General features: G+C 38.6%; 1 protein-coding gene across 1 annotated transcript; it reads left to right on the top strand.

Annotated features, from left to right (window-relative positions):
- The first annotated feature begins 28 nt into the window (after positions 1–28).
- On the top strand, positions 29–19,397 carry LOC144649945 (pre-mRNA-splicing factor ATP-dependent RNA helicase PRP16-like). The gene is made up of 26 exons (XM_078509534.1): positions 29–879; positions 1,405–1,522; positions 2,354–2,466; positions 3,442–3,512; positions 4,048–4,203; positions 4,511–4,696; positions 6,003–6,161; positions 6,664–6,813; positions 7,229–7,309; positions 8,322–8,483; positions 9,394–9,540; positions 10,314–10,412; positions 10,695–10,806; positions 11,275–11,337; positions 11,857–12,012; positions 12,635–12,735; positions 13,049–13,095; positions 13,505–13,667; positions 14,436–14,600; positions 15,160–15,308; positions 15,668–15,722; positions 16,012–16,146; positions 16,639–16,764; positions 17,293–17,388; positions 17,799–17,917; positions 18,500–19,397. The coding sequence occupies exons 1-26, from the start codon at positions 192–194 to the stop codon at positions 18,570–18,572; spliced, it is 3,690 nt and encodes a 1,229-aa protein (XP_078365660.1). The 5' UTR covers positions 29–191; the 3' UTR covers positions 18,573–19,397.
- Positions 19,398–19,532: the final 135 nt, after the last annotated feature.

The following is a 19,532-nucleotide window of genomic DNA, read 5'->3' as shown; positions in this document are numbered from 1 at the left end:
CTTTCTCTTTTTAGTGGCGCAAGATCTGGGAACGAACGAAGAAATAAAATGGCGGACAGATGACAAACTTGACGTTGTAATTTCGTTTAAAACTCTTTACCTTTCAAGGCCAGATTATTGGATTATCAGTTGTTTTCCAGCTTTGGTTAGTCTTATTATTCCTTGATTAAGTTGCTTACTCTTTCACCATCATGGCAGACATCGGATTCGACGATTCTTCTACAGACAGACTCGAAGGTACACATGTTCACTCTGTTGTTGGAGGCTTGATCTTAAAAGGCAGCAGCAAGAAAACGACTCAACCTCCCAAGGAAAGCGTGTTAGGACTACAGAAGCTCGCTGAAGAGAAACGAAAGAGAAAGCTAGAAGAAGAAGGCGATAAAACGAAAAAAGTGAGAGCTCTTTCCTCGAATCGTGAAGCAGATTTGGAAGAGTCGGATGCGAGAGATGATGAGCTTCAAGGACAGGCGAGAATTAGTTCAGGAAATAAATCGAGATCACGTCATTACAGGACTGGATTGGTAGAAACTCCTTCGCATACTGGAGGTGTTAATGAAGAAATAAGAGAAAAACAACTTCTGAGACTTGAAAGGGACCGTGAAACTCGAAGAGGCGGTGTGTATGCGCAATCTAAGAAAGACAAAGAGGAAAGAGACTCTAGAAAAGACAGAGAGGGTTATAGGGATAGAAGAGACAAATATGATGATCGAGACAAAAAGAGGTATGATAAAGGAGAGCAAAGTAGTCGTAGATCTCGAGATGACAAGGGTAATTATTATAAGGAGCCAAGATCAAGCCGAAGTGAATGGGAAGAAACTCCATACAGAAGCAGCAGATCGACAAGAGATGAAGGTTACACCCCAAGGCACAAGTCGAAAGGTAATTTCTGCTGACAAATCCAAGCAATGCAAATATGTAACTCTGAGTAGATGTACTCAATCCCCCCCCCCCCCCAAGTACACCTTGACTGCTACGCAATTAAATCCAATTCTTTGGTCATAATACATCATGAATTGCCAACAGGCTATGGCAAATCTTTGATTTTTTTATTTTATTTAACAAAATAAATTTATTCTTTCTTTCAAAATAAAATTAATTTTTAGCTTAGCATGTCTTGCGTGACCAGTTTTCATTTGATTTTGTGTAATGGCAAAGCATGTTTGAAAGTAATATGAAACTAGCCAATCAGAAATGAATACACTGATCCTTACAAAACTTGCGGGATAGCGGAACAGGCTTTTGGGCGCCGTCGCGCAGATGGACTATACCGGGGTTTAGTTCATCTGTGATATGATGCAGGCTAACTAAAGCATGCAATTGTCTAAATTTATGAAAATGGTAAATCAAAGAATTGTCAACCTGACAGACATGTACATGTATTTAATATTAACATCTTGGTCTCAGATATTAGAACTCCTTCACGGAGTAGTTGGGATGAAGAAGAGTCAACACCAAGCAGATCCAAATGGGAAATGCCGTCACCCAGTAGATCAATTAGTGAAGACATGAGAAGTGAACGAAGGTAAATACATCATCATCTGCAAAATGCTTCAAATTCAATAGAAAGCCAGGGCATTTTGAAATGTTATTATTATGTTTCAGAACATGGTCTGCCATAATATTCGTCATGTACCGTAAACACCCGCATATAAGCCGCACCCCGAGTTTAACAACTCAAATGTTGGAAAAAAGTTTTTTGAAAGTAAATCAAAGAAAATCCAAAGTTGAGTCAAAAATCCAAAGTTGAGTCTTAAGGAAGTCTTCTTTATCGAATGTAAAGTCAATGAACATTGAAACAGAAAATACTTCAGTCTTACCCACAATTTGAGCTCTTTAATATGATGAAAACCAACTTTGACATATTATGGGTGATCTTTTTCTGGCATTTGTTGACAGGTATTTCTTCATTCAACGCAGGTACTCACTCTGCATGTATCTGATGCACATAATATGATTGTATAGGAAAATCCATTACCTGACTGGTGAATTCCACATTAAATTTCACTTGAAAAACCGATATCGGAATTCACGATAACGTGGAATTCACAAGTCAAGTAATGGATTTTTGTTGATTCACATAGGCTTTGTAGAACAGAAAGAAAAAAAAAACAATTTCTTTTTGTCTATAGCCAAATGCAATTTTTAATGCGTGCTCAGAAAGCCATTCCAAATCAACTGTCATGAGCCAGCGAATTGGGGTCAAACTAAAATCAATCACAAAACTTCATTTGAACCTTGCGGCTGATACTGAACCATTCACTTCCACAACTAAACGTAACAAGCAGAACATGCTTAACACTTAACACCATCTACAGTATTTATTTAGTGTTATTATACAATGTAATTCTCCCAGATCTCACCGCCGAGTTGATGATACTCCTCGTTTTACACCGACACATAAATACAATGTTTGGGAAGATGATCGCAGAAGCACTGGAGCCACACCGAGATTCTCTAAAGGAAAACGTAAGATAATATTTACAATATACAATAAATAATACACAGCACTTTGACTAGCCTTAGGTTGGAGTGAAACACGATCTGAAAATGTCTGTGTGGGAGGCTACACTTTGACAAACAGTCAAAAAAAGTTATTTGAAAATCAGTGTACATTGTAGATAAATTTATTGTTTTAAAGTAAATAGAGAGGAGAATTTATAGAGCTACCAGAAATAAATATCCTCTTGGATGCTGGCATTCTTGAAACCATGAATATTTAGTCTTACTGACTCAGTCCCTATCCTCATTAACCCGAGTATATTATTTGAAAACAGAGAAATTTGAAAATGTTGTAAATTTATGTTTTCCGTCCACATTAACCCAGGTAAATTTGAAAACGACACGCTTCACTGCACCCAAAGTTACAACGCATGCACAGAGCTGTTGTTAAGCTAATTAATCCTTTTGTTTTGACAGAGAATACATGTACATGTACATGGCTATTTGATGTCAGCGTTTTCAAAAAGTCCAGTTTCGCCCGTTTTCATCGTCCACACTACACCACTTAGCCAGCTTTTTTAAATTTGCCCACTTTGAAGAGCATTTTTGAAAAGTACTGGTTTGGGTGACCGAAAACGCCTTTTCAGTGTGGACGGTCGGCCTATCCGGGTGAAAACAGATGCGTTTTCAAATTTACCCGGGTCAGTTTGGGCAGCGCCTGCGAAATGTGCAAAACAATGCGTGCAAGGCATGCGAGGCAAGGCAGCAAGGCGCACAAGGCGAGGCATGTGAGGCAGAAATCCCTACTCCAAATAGAAAAGCGGGCTAACCACAAGCTACCTTTAGGTAACTACAGGCTAACCAGAGTACTATTTAGGCTAACCAAAGTGCTATCTAGGGTAACCCGAATGGATCGCATGCTATGCTGCGTCACACTTTGTGATGACCCTTGATTAACTAACAGCATCAGTTGATTTACGGAAGCTTAATATTCTGTTATAGGCACTGACGATGACAGTGAATCACGTTTCCCCTCAGATGTTGGCAAGGATGAGTGGGAGGAAGAACAAAAGGTAGTCGCCGTAAACAAATTCAATTCTATTATTGAATTGTGCATCAGGCTGTGGTTGTGTATTTTTTTGATCCTCAGTTTCCGTAGCAATTATCTACTGTGATGGGGTTGCTAGCCCCACACACAGTTTGCCACAGCCCTGTTAGCTGGCACTACCCGTTTCTGTCTCCCACGACGAGGACATACAGGTGTAGGGTTGGCATCAGGCTGTTTCTGTGCTCCAGACCTGTCGTTACCTTAACGTTTGGGTAAACCTGTGTTTTGTAAAAGCAAATTTACGTATTTCACCAGACTACAATATTTTAGACTGGTTTTCTGTCAACTGAAGGTAAATTAAGTCCTCATCTCACTGCTCAACTTTTAAATAATTTGTGCAAATTTAAAGCAATCTGGATCAAGACTGGAGCTTGGTTTTGCTGTTAAAAGTTGAAGACTTTTTTTTTGTTTTAGGTGATTATAATTAAACGAAAAGAAACCATAATTTTGAGATTCAACATTGTGTAATATATTTATATATACTTTATTTTTCACCGTAGAGGCTTGACCGTGCCTGGTATGATATGGACTCTGGCTATGACGAAACTCAGAATCCATTTGCTGATGTCAGTGATGAATATACAAAGAAGAAGGAAGAAAACATGGCTAAAAAGGCAGTGAAGAGGATGTCTGCACAACAGCGTCAGATCAACAAGGTAAAAATCTGTACAACATTAAGAGCTGATCGATACATGCACATGTCAGATATTCCAAAGGTCATATAGTTTATAATACAAGACTCAGACTTGAATTGACTTCAACCCAAGAAATTTCTTGAATGATTTAGAAGGCATCATGTTATAAGCACCTTTCATTCTGCATGCACTGCTTAGCAAGGTAAATTAACAATGGACATGTACGTATAACAGCATTTGTGCGACCAACTGAAATAAAATTATTTTTTTTCATATGAAGATCATTCAAATTCGTCATGCACAATTCAAAGCAACTCTTTATTTTTAGGATAATGACTTGTGGGAAACCAACAGAATGTTGACAAGTGGCGTAGTGCAGAAGTTAGAGGTTGACGATGATTTTGAAGATGACCAGGAAGCGCGAGTCCACCTCTTGGTTCATAACATAGTCCCACCTTTCTTGGATGGAAGAATTGTCTTCACAAAACAACCTGAACCAGTCATTCCAGTCAAGGTACTGTGATTAAAGCTAATTGTTTGTTTGTCTTTTGTTTGTTTATTTGTATTTTACTATGATTTTTTTACTTCTTTAAAGGGGCTATGTCACGGTATTATAGGTAATTCTCTTTATTTTCGTTAATTAAGAGCTCTAAACTTTAAATTGGCAAAGCAAAGTCTTTCATTGGCAGAATCACGGCCACATAACAAACAAAGATAATTTTCGAGCATTGTAACTGACACTTTTATACAAATTGAGATAAACTTGAAAAAAGTCGGGCTGACGTTTTTCGAATTTACCCGAACGCAAGCCGTTTTAATCTTCTCACATTTTGCCCATCCATTACCCTTTTTGGCCTTTCTGTGTTTCTTTTGAGTTCTTCTATGTACAGTTTTAAGTTGTTATTGTGTTGTTCCAGTAAATTCTATGAACGGTTGGTCAGGGCCAAAATTGCCTAAAATTACGTGACAAAGCCCAGGCTTTAAGTTAAAAGAAATACAGATCTCAGGGCACTGATAGCCTATCAGTGCACAGCTGTGTGGATACAGTACATTTCTTTCTTTGCAACTGTTTACAAGTCTGTGTATGAACACAGAGTGTATAATAGTAAAATGTTGTGTCATGACGTCTTTTTTATCAAAGCCTAAAGTCGTTTTTCTTTGATTTGCTTCACTCAATCACACACTGCAGTTTTACCGCCATTTTTCGTACTCCTACGATTTTTTTTAACCAATTTTTGTTTCCTTCGTGGAGGTTTAAGAAATTAGAAAATTTCTACTGTATAATTGTAATTTATAGTCTGGCAATTGTTAATATATTGATCGCTGATCAAACTAAATGAAAGGTCTGACACATAACAATTTTTTTTTTTAATTGAGCCAAGTAAATGGCAGATTTACTTGTAATTGGACAGTATGTGCTGGTTTTTCTCTCTCTGTTTTTGGTATCTTACACATCTCGGTCAAAAGCAGACTCAACTTTAATGTTGTTTTTTTGGTTATAGTTAATAAACGTTTGTTATAGTATTGACTAATTGGCAACAGTTAGTAAATGATAACAAAACTTAGTGTTGTCCAATTTTGTCTGTAATCATTCCCATGATTAAACAAATTGCACTCCCGCCACGCCTTCGTCCGATTTTTTAATCCCTCAGTCATACAGATCGAATTGGACTTCATTCAGTCCTATTAATTTACCATTATGGTAATAAAGTGCATGTGCTTTAGTAGCATGTAGCCCAGTCATCCTTGTGTCTTATTTGATTCAAGCAAAGAGACATCTATTTCTAACAAGTGCATGACTTTCAACAAATTGTGAACAGGATTCTACATCAGACATGGCCATGATTTCAAGAAAAGGCTGCCACGTTGTTCGTGTACACAGAGAACAGAAGGAGCGGCAGAAATCTCAACACAAACACTGGGAGCTGGCAGGAACAAAACTCGGCAACATTTTGGGAGTGAAAAAAGAGGAAGAGGAGGTATAGTATAATTAAAGTTCCCGTGAAATGGTTTTTCCTTTTTTTTCACTGGGTGACGCAACAATGCTGCGAAAACGTTTTCTCTTGGCCCGGAAGTTTTGTTCGTCGCCCTGTTAAGTGGTTCCATTTGGTGCGGGAACAAGTTGACCATATTACAGGCGCGCCGGCGCGCATATTTTTAATATTTTAACTCCAAAATCGTGCGTATAAAGAATAGCAAAGACAGAGACTGTCAAGAAATTACCGAAGTTCACCCCCCCCCCAAAAAAAAAAAAAAAAACACTGATTTAAATTTGCGCATTTTTGGTGGTCCCCATTTTCTCATATTAGATCATTATTATTTTGTTTTTTGGAGATACTAAGCTGTGTTAAAACACACAAACATTTTATTTCAAACACAATAATTGTACATGTAGGCACTTAATCCAAGATACTATGATTACTTTTACGCTAGAGTAATCAGGTTTAACTGCAGCTTACAACGGACATGATTGTTGTTTAGGATACAAAAGGAGGTGAAGAAGATTACAAGGGTCATCAGAAGTTTGCTAAACACATGAAAGACAAAAGTGAAGCCAGCAGTGAGTTCGCTTCCAAGAAATCTCTCAAGGAACAGAGGCAGTACCTGCCCATATTTGCCATAAGAGAGGAGGTAAGACTCAAAATTGTACAACCGTTAACAAACCTCTCTATAAAGCTCAAGTTGACAAGTACATGTTTCACGGCGATTTTAGAATAGGAAGCGAATTACACGAGGACAGCGATCCAAAATGTTTGCTCCGATTGTTCGCAGCTTCCCATTCAATTTTCATCACTCAATATTAATCCAGTATCATTTAAAGGGGACTAAAACTCAATTTTGCGTTTTGGCGGGGCTATATTTTGCGACACAAAATTGATACCATTAGCATTCAAATCAAGTTGCAAGTGTACTTAGTTTTCGCGATTTCTTCGTTCATATCAAAACTCACATAAAAGATTAATTCTTTGAAGCACGCCGCTTTAAGTTTGCGTCCAATATTTCTTTTCTATCGTGAAAAAAAAAATCCACTGCTTTTTCTCCCCAGCTACTGAACATTGTAAGAGATAACCAGGTTGTTGTTGTCGTTGGTGAAACAGGATCTGGTAAAACAACGCAGCTCACTCAGGTAAGAACAGAAATGGACCTTTCACAGGAAAACGAGTCTTCTCAAGAAAAAATTTCTGGCAGGGATTTGTCCATTCGATGTTGATTTAGACTGTTCACAGCCCTCTATTTTGACCAGAGTTTTTATTAGAAACGTTTACTCATCTAGCATGAAAACATTTAAAGGCTCGTATCCATAACCGCAAACAGCTGACTGTTTCATATGCTGAATACCTCTTAAATCGCTGTAGATTTACTTTGTAAAGAATTTGCTGCCTCCCGTTTTTCTACCAGTAATAATAATAATAACAACTTTATTAACGTGTCAAATCTGTAGTAGCTGAGGGGAAAAGTCCCCTCTACTAATTGCGGACACCTGACCTGCCTAACTAAAAAAACGTAATTAATATATATAAAAAAGAAAATATTTATATACATTTAAAAAAAACCTAAGTACAAATATATTTAAATTCTGTTTCTTTAACTATATTAAAATATAAGAATTAAAATTATGTTAAAAGTAAAAATTATGTCATATAATGTTAACTGTTGACATAGTTTGCATCCCCGACAGTCACTGATATTAGCAGCCAGCGCAGTGAGGTCCCGACCACGTATAACGCATTTGAATTGTTTTAAAGAGGGTAAATTTCTTGATCTAGGTGTAAAAGCATTCCACAGTTTGGGCCCTAGGTATCAAAGAGAGTGTTTGCCAAATGTTACCGAAGAGAATCGGGGTTGAACAAATTCACGTTTTCTAAAATTATATAAGCCACTGTCAAATTGGAAAAGATTACTGAGTCTCTCGGGCAGCAATTTATGCTTAACTTTATACATAAAGATGGCAATGTCCTGTAATCGCCTGTTGTACAACGATGGTATGTCTGCTTTTGTCAGTAGTTTCTCATAGCAAGATTGTTTATCCTTAAATACTGCCCTAAGTCCTCTTAAGTTGTCTTAAAACGTTGTTTGAAATAATTAGTATCATTGCTACTGTGGTTAATTTAACGTCTTTGTCTTCTCTAACCTTGCAGTATATGCACGAGGATGGTTACACAAATTATGGCATGATTGGGTGTACACAGCCTCGACGAGTGGCCGCCATGTCAGTAGCTAAGCGAGTCAGTGAAGAGTTTGGATGTAAACTGGGGGAAGAAGTTGGATATGCCATTCGATTTGAAGATGTCACCTCGGAGGTAGGAAACGGGTAGTTCGGTTGAAAATAATAAATTGTAAAACTTTTTTTCACAACGGTCACCCTGCTGGTGACAGAATTTCTTCCAGCTACTATGAACCGACTGCATATGAAGTCTAATAAAAAACGCCGCCTTCTACTAGCCTCTAATTTAACCATAACATCACACAGCGGTCAAACGTAAAAATGACGTCACCTCCGGTTTTTCGGCGCCTCGAACTTTTCTGAAAATTTGTCTCGAAAGTGTGCAAACTTTTGTAGGAAATTGTTAAATTTCCAATCCATAAGCGGCGTATAAACCTTAACTTTCCAGGGACGGCGTTAACTTTTGGCTTTAAAGCGAAAGTTTTCGGAAAATTTAAGACTTTGTATGGAGAAGTTTGGCGGGAATTGCACAGTAACTGCGCACGCGCGCTGCGTTTGACCGCTGTGTGCCATAACATAAAGTTCACACGCAAGCCTTATGCACTGGTCAGCGGAAAGTACAAAAAGAAGATTTACCGCCCATCGACCGACAGTTCGACCGAGTGAAATCGCTTTCCATTCCAAGAAATCTTTTATTGCTGATGCATTTACTTGTTAAAGAAGCGCCGAAGTTAACATAGTCTGATGAAAACACGAGAGAAAACTTTGGAGATACAATAGCTTGCATGTATGTTAAACGAATAGCATGAAGGACTTACATGTACATAAGAATTTTAGAAATCTCCCAAACTTCCTCTCGTGTTTTTATCACCCTTTGCAAACTGAGACCGTTTTAAATTTCTTTTATAACATAAAACCCAGCAGAAAGCAGTTACACGTCGCAACTGTGTTTACATGGCTTGAGTTTTGCAAAACGACTACGCGGCCAACCAGAGCACACCTTGCATAGCCAAAATTTTATACAATTGTACCTATGTTATTTTCAGAGTACAATGATCAAGTACATGACAGACGGTATTCTTCTGCGAGAGTCCCTCCGTGAACCAGACCTTGATCATTACAGTGTTGTTATAATGGACGAGGCTCACGAAAGATCACTGAACACAGATGTACTGTTTGGTCTGCTTAGAGATGTGAGATGTTAATATCATACATAGTTAATAGAGGGAAATGGTTAGGAATCCCTACAAAGTTCTTTGTTGTATGTTTTTGTTCGCTATTTTGGGGGTTGACCCTGCACAAAACCTGACAAAATACAATAGGTGGTTACGTGTGTTCATGTAACTAACCAATAAAAACATTGCGATTACGTAATTCATGCATAGTGTATGAGCGCAAAACAAAAGATGTGCAGGGTCGTGGACCTTCCAACATAAATCTTGGCCTCTTTGTTTGCTCCTTTGATGTTTGCCGGGCTTCCTAACCATTTCCCTATATTAACTATGTACCATACAAACACTACGACTTAAACATTCCATTGCACCCCTTCTAGGTGAATAATTTATTCTTGTTTCAAAGGTGTCCACTTACAGTGCGACGCGCCTTACCGTGGCCACCCAACAAACTTTTTTACAAGTGCCATCTTGTTGATAAATGCGAAGTAACGAGTATCTATTGAATCATATACAACTTTGCAAGGAGGCGTGTTCGTCGAAGAGATGATGTTATTACGATAGCACACTTGTAAAAAAGTTTGTTGGGTGGCCACGGTGAGGCGCTTCGCACTGTAAAGTAGATTTGATATTTTTAAGTTATCCAAATCGTGCGTAAAATAGAAATAACTGTTTATCTAGCAGCCGTTTGTGTTTTTCTACCCTCACTTACCGAATGCATCTTTTTTCTGACCATGGTTTTTACAAATGACTTGTACTTGTAATAACCGGAAGATTTTGATTTGCACTCTCAGGTCATTTCTCGCCGAAGAGACATGAAACTCATTGTTACGTCTGCAACTATGGACGCTCAAAAATTTGCCGACTTCTTTGGGAATGTTCCCACATTTCAGGTAAGCATTGTCCTGTTTTATCTTTGCTTCCTTAGTCCACCAGTCAGAGAACCTTTTTGGTTTTAGCAATTCTTCTTAAAAGCACTCGTAGAATTTCCGATTGTCATTATCCAATCAGAAATGATTACGACCACACGCAAGGACTCGGAGATTAGCAACGTCAGTATAACGCGGTAGCGTCACGTCATGTTGCTTAGCGACACCTCTGACCATAATAACTGCGAAATTTTGTCATTTTTGGCAGAAGTAGTACAAGAAAAACGTTTCATTTTAATTTTTTAGATTCCTGGTCGGACCTTTCCTGTGGATATTCTGTTCAGCAAGAACGTGGTTGAAGATTATGTGGATGGCGCTGTCAAACAGGCCTTACAGATCCACCTTACACCGGCCAAAGGTAAGTACATAAAGTTGAGTCTAAAAAATCTGCAATGCTAGTGTTTCACTTGGTTTTCAGCATTCTTTAAAGCTTTCGAAAGCACATAAGACTTGACTCAAACGACGGAAAATCCAAAGAAATGACTTTATTTGCTTATGCAAAGCCTCTCTTTCTGATAAATGAAATAAGACAAATCTGCGGATGTGTTTTTTTAAAGGGATACGTATATTTATGGGCAGAATTCCTATGTTCGAGATTTATTTGAACCTCGGGGTTTCCAAAAAATTCAAACACTCAGACGGTTTCTCGCGCACAACTTTCAACTGAATGCATTCTTTATTTGTCCTTCCAGAAATCCACTGTTTGGAGCGTGTTTTGAGTGCTGCTCGATCGGACTAACACAAGTCTGATGCGCTCTTAAATTTGCACTTCAGACTATTGTGTCATTTATCTCCTTTCACTCGCATGTATTTTGTTGCATTGTAGGCGATATTTTGATCTTCATGCCTGGTCAAGAGGATATTGAAGTCACTTGCGATCTTATTACAGGTTTGTCAACCAAGACAGTAACTTCTGGACTTACAGATAATTTTATTCTGTCAGATTTCCATTTACTGTGCGGGAACGTACGAGCTTATATTTCGACTTTCTTGCGAAGTATAAAGAAACAGTACTGCAAGAAGCGTTATCGTCACTTAGCAATATTCGCACAGCATAGCTTGAATTGTGTTAGGCCAAGTCATCATGTAAGCAATCAGTACAGCGTTTCGCACTTAAAGGTGTTATTAGTGGAAAGTGCGGGAAAACTAGCATCAGCCAGTCACAATTGGTTTCGGTTTGTCGCCTGATTGGCTGAAAGGACGGACGTCAAAGTCACTCTGATTGGTTAATCGTCACTTGGCTTATGTGCTTTTTGCCACGTCTTGTTCCTTGAAACTGTCGACAGGAAAACACCACGGCTAATTCAAATCCATTTTTGAACACGCCTTCTTTCGACTGTTTTTAGAATAGCATTGCAAAACTGATGCTTACAGCATCCAGTAAGATTCACTGTCTTTGTATTAACAGAGCGTCTAGACGAGATAGACGAGACGCCTCCATTAGCAGTACTGCCTATTTACTCACAGTTGCCGTCAGACTTGCAAGCCAAGATATTTCAAAAGGCGCCTGATGGAGTCAGGAAATGTATCGTGGCTACCAACATTGCAGAAACTTCACTTACAGGTATGTAATTACTTTGAAAGTTATCCTACCATCTGTTTATGGTTTGTTTATTAGCTTATAACTTTAAGGACTTTAAGATAGCGTTAAGCTTTTGGTTGAGATCTTGATACTTTGTACTTCTCTTGTCAAAAAAATTGCCATTCTGTAGATCCATTTCAGACCACCAAAACACATCATCGAATATTCACTCTGATTTACATGTTAACACGCGGGGACAATAATAATGCATAATCTTTTTACTGACGTAAAGTATATGAAATAATTCATATATGTGAACTGCGGATGAGATGTAGAGTGAAGAAATGATCTTCGCAGTGAATTGCAAAATTGCAAAGAAAGAAACCAGAGAAAATTCTGGCTTCAACGGGATTCGAACCCGTGAGCTCCTCAATAGTTCAGTTGGCAGTGCATTGCACCGGTATTCGCGGAAGTCACGGGTTCGAATCCTGTTGAAGCCAGAATTTTTCTGGTTTCTTTCTTTGCAATTTCTTTAATTGCAATTCACTGCAAAGATCATTTCTCCACTTTAAATCTTTTTACTATTCGTTTCATTTCTATTTTCACATCTGTTTTAGCGCGAATTTTCATCATTAATATGACTTTTTGGTTTTGTTATTCACAGTTGACGGGATCATGTTTGTTGTGGATTCTGGGTACTGCAAGCTAAAAGTGTTTAATCCCAAGATTGGTATGGATGCCTTGCAAGTGTACCCCATCAGCCAGGTACTGCATTTTACCATCCCATTGACACCGTAAAGTCGTACTGATTTCCCTTTTTAAACTGAAACCTTTCTTATAGCTTTTTTTATGTTAAATAGATTATTGAGATTTACAAGAGTATATTATTGAGTAACTGGACAAGAAATATTAGTCAATGCGAACGTGAATTCGAAGTTAACGCAAATACGTGTTTAGCTTAATTGTGCTTTGAACAACCTCTGTGACCAGGTGCCAGCTGACTGCTTCTGTAAAGCGGATTTCGCGTTTTATCTTCTATTTAGACGGACTTAATTACTGAGTTTTGCCCTTTTTGTAGGCCAATGCAAATCAGAGGTCTGGACGAGCAGGCAGGACCGGGCCTGGGTGAGTTTAGTACAAGATAAACACAGCGTTTTAAAAGTTTAAATTCAGAAGGAACGTAAATGTGCATCTTGTACTGAATTTGTATGTAATTAAAAAAAAAAGACCGTTGGTGTTAATGGTGAAAACTGATGCTACAAAAGATGCTAATAAATTTACTGGAGATAACAATGAGTATTTCAAGTCATCCTGTTTGTATGTAATAGAAATCCAATCGTTCCCTCCAAAATAATAAAAAAAGAATACAATTTTGTCCTCCTTTGTAAATCTTCAGTTCCATTTTCGCTTCACATTATTAACACTTCATTTTCACAATGCTTCTCTCTCAATCGTCAACCCTTCCGTTTGAATTATTATGTTTGAAATATTCTCCTTTTAAATAACATATTTGCTTTGTGTACCGTGTTTTCAGCCAGTGTTTTCGCCTTTTCACGGAGAGCTCTTACAAAAACGAGCTGCTTGTGGCCACGGTGCCAGAAATTCAGCGAACAAACTTGGCCAATGTTGTCCTTCTTCTCAAGTCTCTGGGAGTTCAAAATCTGCTGGAGTTTCACTTCATGGACCCGCCTCCTCAGGTAAATCGCTTGCCTAACAAAAAAGTCTCACATCGCGCATTTTATTCTCCGCGAGTGAAACGTCTAATGCTGGATTTCCACTGACGCGTAATTTTTAACGTGCGTTAAAAACTTTAGAGACAATGTATCAACGGCTCGCGTACATATTTACGCAAGTCGTTCATACATTGTCTCTAAAGTTTTTCACGCACGTAAAATTTGAAACTGCATGTGTAGCGTCTAGTTTCTTTTTACTCTTGCACAAAAACTGTTACGACCGAGAAACAACTGATCAGAAACACTACGGATTTCTCTAGAAGGACGTCATCAAAACATATTGAATCTCGGACGTGTTTCTCGTGCAGTAATTGAATTGAGTGGCAGGGAGAGGTCGTTTACTAAGTCAGCCCTGATCAAACGGTCATGATAGTTGAATTAAGATGAGAGTTCCAACTATCCCGCTCGTTTGAACACGAACTTTCACTCACTATATCGACTATCACCAACTATCATGCAGTTTGCACGTGCTTTTTCCGTTTGATCGCGAGGATAATAGTGCAGGATAGTTTTTCGGACAGTGGTATTGCCAAAGGTGAATAAAAACAAACCGTCATGTTACAGAAACATGTCGCAGCGACATTGAGAATGGATAAAATCGCAATGTGTACACGTACAAGAAACTGCAGAAGGGGCATGTTTCAGCGATATGTCCCATTTTGACAAAATGGCAACAAATAAAATGCATTTGCCAGCTCTGAAAAATGTACTGATTTCAACGTTCACTTGTAGGACAACATTTTAAACTCCATGTATCAGCTGTGGATTCTAGGTGCGCTGGACAACACAGGAAGCCTCACTCCCCTGGGGCGTCAGATGGTAGAGTTCCCACTGGACCCCGCCCTGTCCAAGATGGTGATCATAGCTGTGGATATGGAATGCAGCGACGAATCCCTTGTAAGTAATCATGTTCAAATGTTAACAGGACTGCAGGAATCGTAACGTATAAAGACGGTGTTGACACTTATCCCTTTGCCATTGTCAGCGTTGATGTTGTTATTGCCAAATTTGATTTTGCATTTGTACGCGGTCCTTATCTAACTTCCGTTCCAACGAAAGGTATTTTTTTCAGTCGCTAATAGTAAAAATGTCGCGCAGGAAGTTTGAATGTAAATAAAAATTACATTGTATATGACTTGTAATTTTTTAAAAAAAATAATACGGTGTAACGCAACAAGGATCATTGTAACAATACATCAGTTAAAGAAGAACCTTTTTAGGTAGTTCATGAACGTTACCACACTTTAGACCAAAATGTTGACCATGTCCAGTTATTATCATTGAAGGAGACAATATGTACTCATGAATCTTTGATTACTGATACTGTAGTACAACAGTTATATAAAGGCGGGGGCAGCTGTAGTTAAAACTATAACTAGTTAGATTCGCAGTCTGTATTTAGTTCAACACGATTCTTGCCATAACAGTGTCAGGGAGTTTTTTTGTCTCTCAACAGACGATAGTGTCCATGTTATCAGTACCAGCCATCTTTTTTCGTCCAAAAGGCAGAGAAGAGGAAAGTGACGCAGCCAGAGAGAAATTCGCTGTGCCTGAGAGCGATCACTTGACTTATCTTAACGTCTACATGCAGTGGAAGAGTAACAAGTAGGTCAAGAAAATTACCCAAAAGCATTTGGGATTTGATGCTAATGACACTACGCAGTTCCTGGCCGTCATTGCCCCTGTGTCATGTTTAATGTGAGGATCCCTCGCTTTGAAAAAATAGCAGTTACAGCAAAATTGCAGTTGTATCTAAAACAATCACATCAACATCAAATCTGCGTGTATGTCATTTGTAAGGCGAGCTTTGGCTAGGAAGATCGCTAAAAAAACATACAGTTTCGAGAAAATTCTTAGCACATGATTGGCATCACCCTAATGTTACTGTAAACTCCTGGCTGTGCTATTTGTGCGCTTTCAGGCTTTTATTTATTCTCTCTCTTTTTTTTACTTTGTTTTATCAGCTACTCGGCCCAGTGGTGTAACGAACACTTTATTCATATCAAAGCTATGCGAAAGGTGAGTTATGACCATTTTGTTTTCTTGTTTGTTTTACATAGTCTAACCTGAACAAATACTGGTTTATATAACGTTTTTGTCTTGTGCAAAGTGTTTTTTACATGTATAAAGACGAAGGAACGTTTTGCACGATCTTGGCTACAACAAATTTCCCATACATGGTAGTTAAAATTAGTGTTACTGATCAATAAATCTTTGTAAGGAAAAATATTTTGCGCAAAGATTTGAACATATTAATTTTTTGTACCGACATTACTCCTAAAAAAGGTTTCTTTCTCTTCTTTTATAGGTACGAGAAGTCCGTGGGCAGCTTAAGGATATCATGATACAACAGAAAATGCCGCTCAGATCCTGTGGAAATGACTGGGATGTCATCAGGAAATGTATCTGCTCTTCCTACTTTCATCAAGCCGCCAGATTGAAGGTGAGAAAGACCTAACAAGCGTAAATCAGTCAGTGCCACCTCTTTCTTACCTTTTTTCGGGGCTTCTGTCAAGAGGACAGAGGTCTTAGCCGGCCAGCTTTGTTTTGGAGGAATTTTTTTTTTTTTTTTCAAAAAATGTTGGGCTTATATCGAGGAAGGATATTACGTCTAAAATATTTAAAAGTACGTAATTTAAGTGCTCTCTGAACAAATTGAATTTGATGTGAAACACAAAACAGATTCTAGCGTCGCTAAATGAACATAGCAGTTTATAAACCTATACCGCGATAAAATAAGGTGGAGAGCAAGCTCCACAGTATAAAGCAAATATATAGTATTAGGGAAGATATTATATAACAAGCCGAAGGCTTATATAGAGAGAGTGGGGATGGGATGCTTATTACTGGAAGATTTTTTTTCGTCTGTGAAGATTCTCCTAGGGGGCGGCGTGTTTTCAGTATGTTGAACTATTCCAATTCTTTTATCCCGCAGGGTATCGGAGAGTATGTTAACATGAGAACAGGAATGCCGTGCCATCTCCACCCTACAAGTGCACTGTTTGGTATGGGATACACACCAGACTACATTGTTTACCATGAACTTGTCATGACTTCCAAGGTGAGAAACAAACTTGTGACATAAATATAATACCTGACGTTTCTTTTATAGTCACGTGGCACCGTAACGTAAGATGTCTCGATACATTAATATTACCTTAACTGTTTGACTGCTTTTACCCGTTAACCAAATGAGCATATTCTAGCCAAACACATACTCATCGATCATCTCTTATTTTTATTGTGCATAGTTAGTTACCGGTACCATGTCATCCAATTACATTGCTGAATGCAGTCTCCTTGAAATACTTAGTTCCTTACCCCCTGGTGGGGGATAGGGCTGGAGTCTCCTCGGAATAAGTTGAATTAATTTAATACATTGTTCTCGACATTGGTTGCCTAACATAACAGAGCGTGGAATATGACTGGTCCTCGTTGCTACCTTTAAAGCCAGAACTCAATGCTGCGAAATTTCGCCTACCGCGCTTTTCAGCAAAGTTTCTGTGTTTGACTTGCTATTGTAGAAGAGCTTTCACTGGTTTTGTTCGTTAAACTGTGTCTTTAAGCCATTTTTATTTTATCAATGCAGGAATACATGCAATGTGTCACAGCTGTGGACGGTAACTGGCTGGCAGAACTGGGACCCATGTTTTACACTGTAAAGGAGTCCACGAAATCCAGGCTGGTCAGTTCTTAATGGTTTTGTTAACAAAATCATTTAACTTCGTATGCTAGTATCATATTTGAGATCTTGTTATGTTTCCGAGGGAACTTTCCGTAGAGTATGCGTGATCTAAAATGGGTCAACAAACCAACAAAGTTGATCGATGGACAAGATTTGGCTTCCTGAATTTCAAGAGACAACTAAGAGAACAAAAAGATAAGGCTGGGTTTGGATGACGATGGGTTATACCAATGTTATGAAGTACACTGTCCTTTTGAATACAAAAATAAAGCACTGAAATGCTTCAAGGAGACGACGACTTCGAAGTATAGCGTAGCATTTTCGTTTGCTTTTCGACGTCCTTGTTGACATATCAAGTGATCCTCTTTTCCTAATCTGTGTTAACTCTGATTGCTTTGCATTTTGTTTAGGAGAAACGAAGGCGCGCTCGAGAAGATTTGTCGGCGATGGAAGAAGAAATGGCGGCTGCTAGTGCGCAGATAAAAGCCAGAGAAGAGGAAAAGCTGGCCAAACAAACTCCATCAGCCAGGTCAGTGCAGTGCTAAATGTAAGCAGGCACGCAATGCGTGCAGAGCTTTAAACATTCGACATTAATTGTGATTAACTTTTCGTTTCCTTTTTAAAACAGCCTCAATTAGGTAACGGTGTATGAAGAGAGTTCTAACACAAAAACGCTACACGATTTCATGCCTAAGACGTACCCCTATCAACTTAGCATTCTGAGTTGCGTGAGGTGTTGTCGCTTACGAACAGTGCAGAGTATGTTTGTGGTGAGAATGCTGCCCAGATTAAAAAAGTATTTGTCTACGGAGAGACATGAAAGTTCAAAGACGGGAATAATTTGTGGACTTTGCTGTGTCGCTACCAAACCATATCAATAACTGAACTGAAAGAGTTGCTATTGCAATTGAACCCTTTCGTTTTTCCGGCAACGATTTTGGCCCTAAAAGTTGGTCTTTGCCCTTCCTTTCGGTGCCATTTGTGGTAAGATAAACTGGTTTCTTATTCTAGTTGCAAAAGAAAGTAAGTTGTGTTCATTTCTAAATGGGGAAGGACGTTATACCAGTGCGCTTTAAAAATGTACTGAAACAAAGTTTGCTTTAAATCACAGATCGCAAATCGTCACACCAGGACGCAAAGCCCCTGCAACACCACGTCGTACCCCCTTCAGATTTGGACTGTAATTTCTACAAAGAAGTAATCATGCTTTGTACTCTTCACTGGAACACAGAAAAGTTCGGATATAAAGTTCACGAGATTACACCACTCCTTGCTTTTACACTGTAGTCGAGGCAATCTCTTTGGGAGAAAATCCTCAGATGAACCTCAAGAATCTCAGGCGTTGTGCCAAAGAGTGTCATCGATATGGTTCCCATAATTGACGGAGTAAATGGCATTTCCATAGCTGTATTGGTTTTCATATAGAAACCTGTGCGTTTGTTCGACTGTCTTTAATGGCTGCGTGAGACAAAGGACATGTTGTTTGTCGGAACGTGTTGTACTATGCACAATCTAAACTTACTCACTTTATTAATTTTCGCAAATCTAAAGTTTGTTTTCCTGACCGTGGAACACCTAGCGTAGCCACGATTTCTCCTCCAGTTCAATGCATAAAGCCAGATACATGTCAGCTTTCTTTGGAAAGTAAAAAAAGATGTGAACTCAAACGAGAACCACAGGAAAAGCTGGTCTTAAATCGCTAACGCCTTGTTTGTAGTATTAAGTCTACTTCACGGTGTCGAAGTACTTAGAGCGATTGCGGTTAAATTACTTTAAACAGAATGGCTTTTAACTCAGTCTTTTTATATTCTCTTCTGTAATCCAAAGGTTTGTTTTCTTCAATTTTATGACTTATATAGAGTAGGACTGAGGAGGATTAGCGAAACTTACTGTCCCTGTAATCAAGTACGGAATGAGTAAGTTCGAGAGGAATCTTCCCTCGCTCAGAAATGAATGTTAAATACATTTTGCAACGTTGTAAATAAAATGTACAGCTGCTTTTTCTTTTAGCTTGATTTCTTTATTTTACTTCAGTTAGCTTCCTGTAGCATGTTTTAAGTTACCACGATAAGCTAGTTACCCTCATCTTTTCATCGAAACCGCATATACAGTATTTGAAACGCTGTTCAAAGTGGAACGACATT

Source organism: Oculina patagonica, chromosome 4 (assembly GCF_052425735.1).
Source record: "Oculina patagonica isolate OP01 chromosome 4, crgOcupat, whole genome shotgun sequence".
In the NCBI taxonomy this organism is placed as follows: Eukaryota; Metazoa; Cnidaria; class Anthozoa; order Scleractinia; family Oculinidae; genus Oculina; species Oculina patagonica.
The sequence above is the reverse complement of the archived record's forward strand: the minus strand, read 5'-3'. Positions and strand labels throughout refer to the sequence as shown.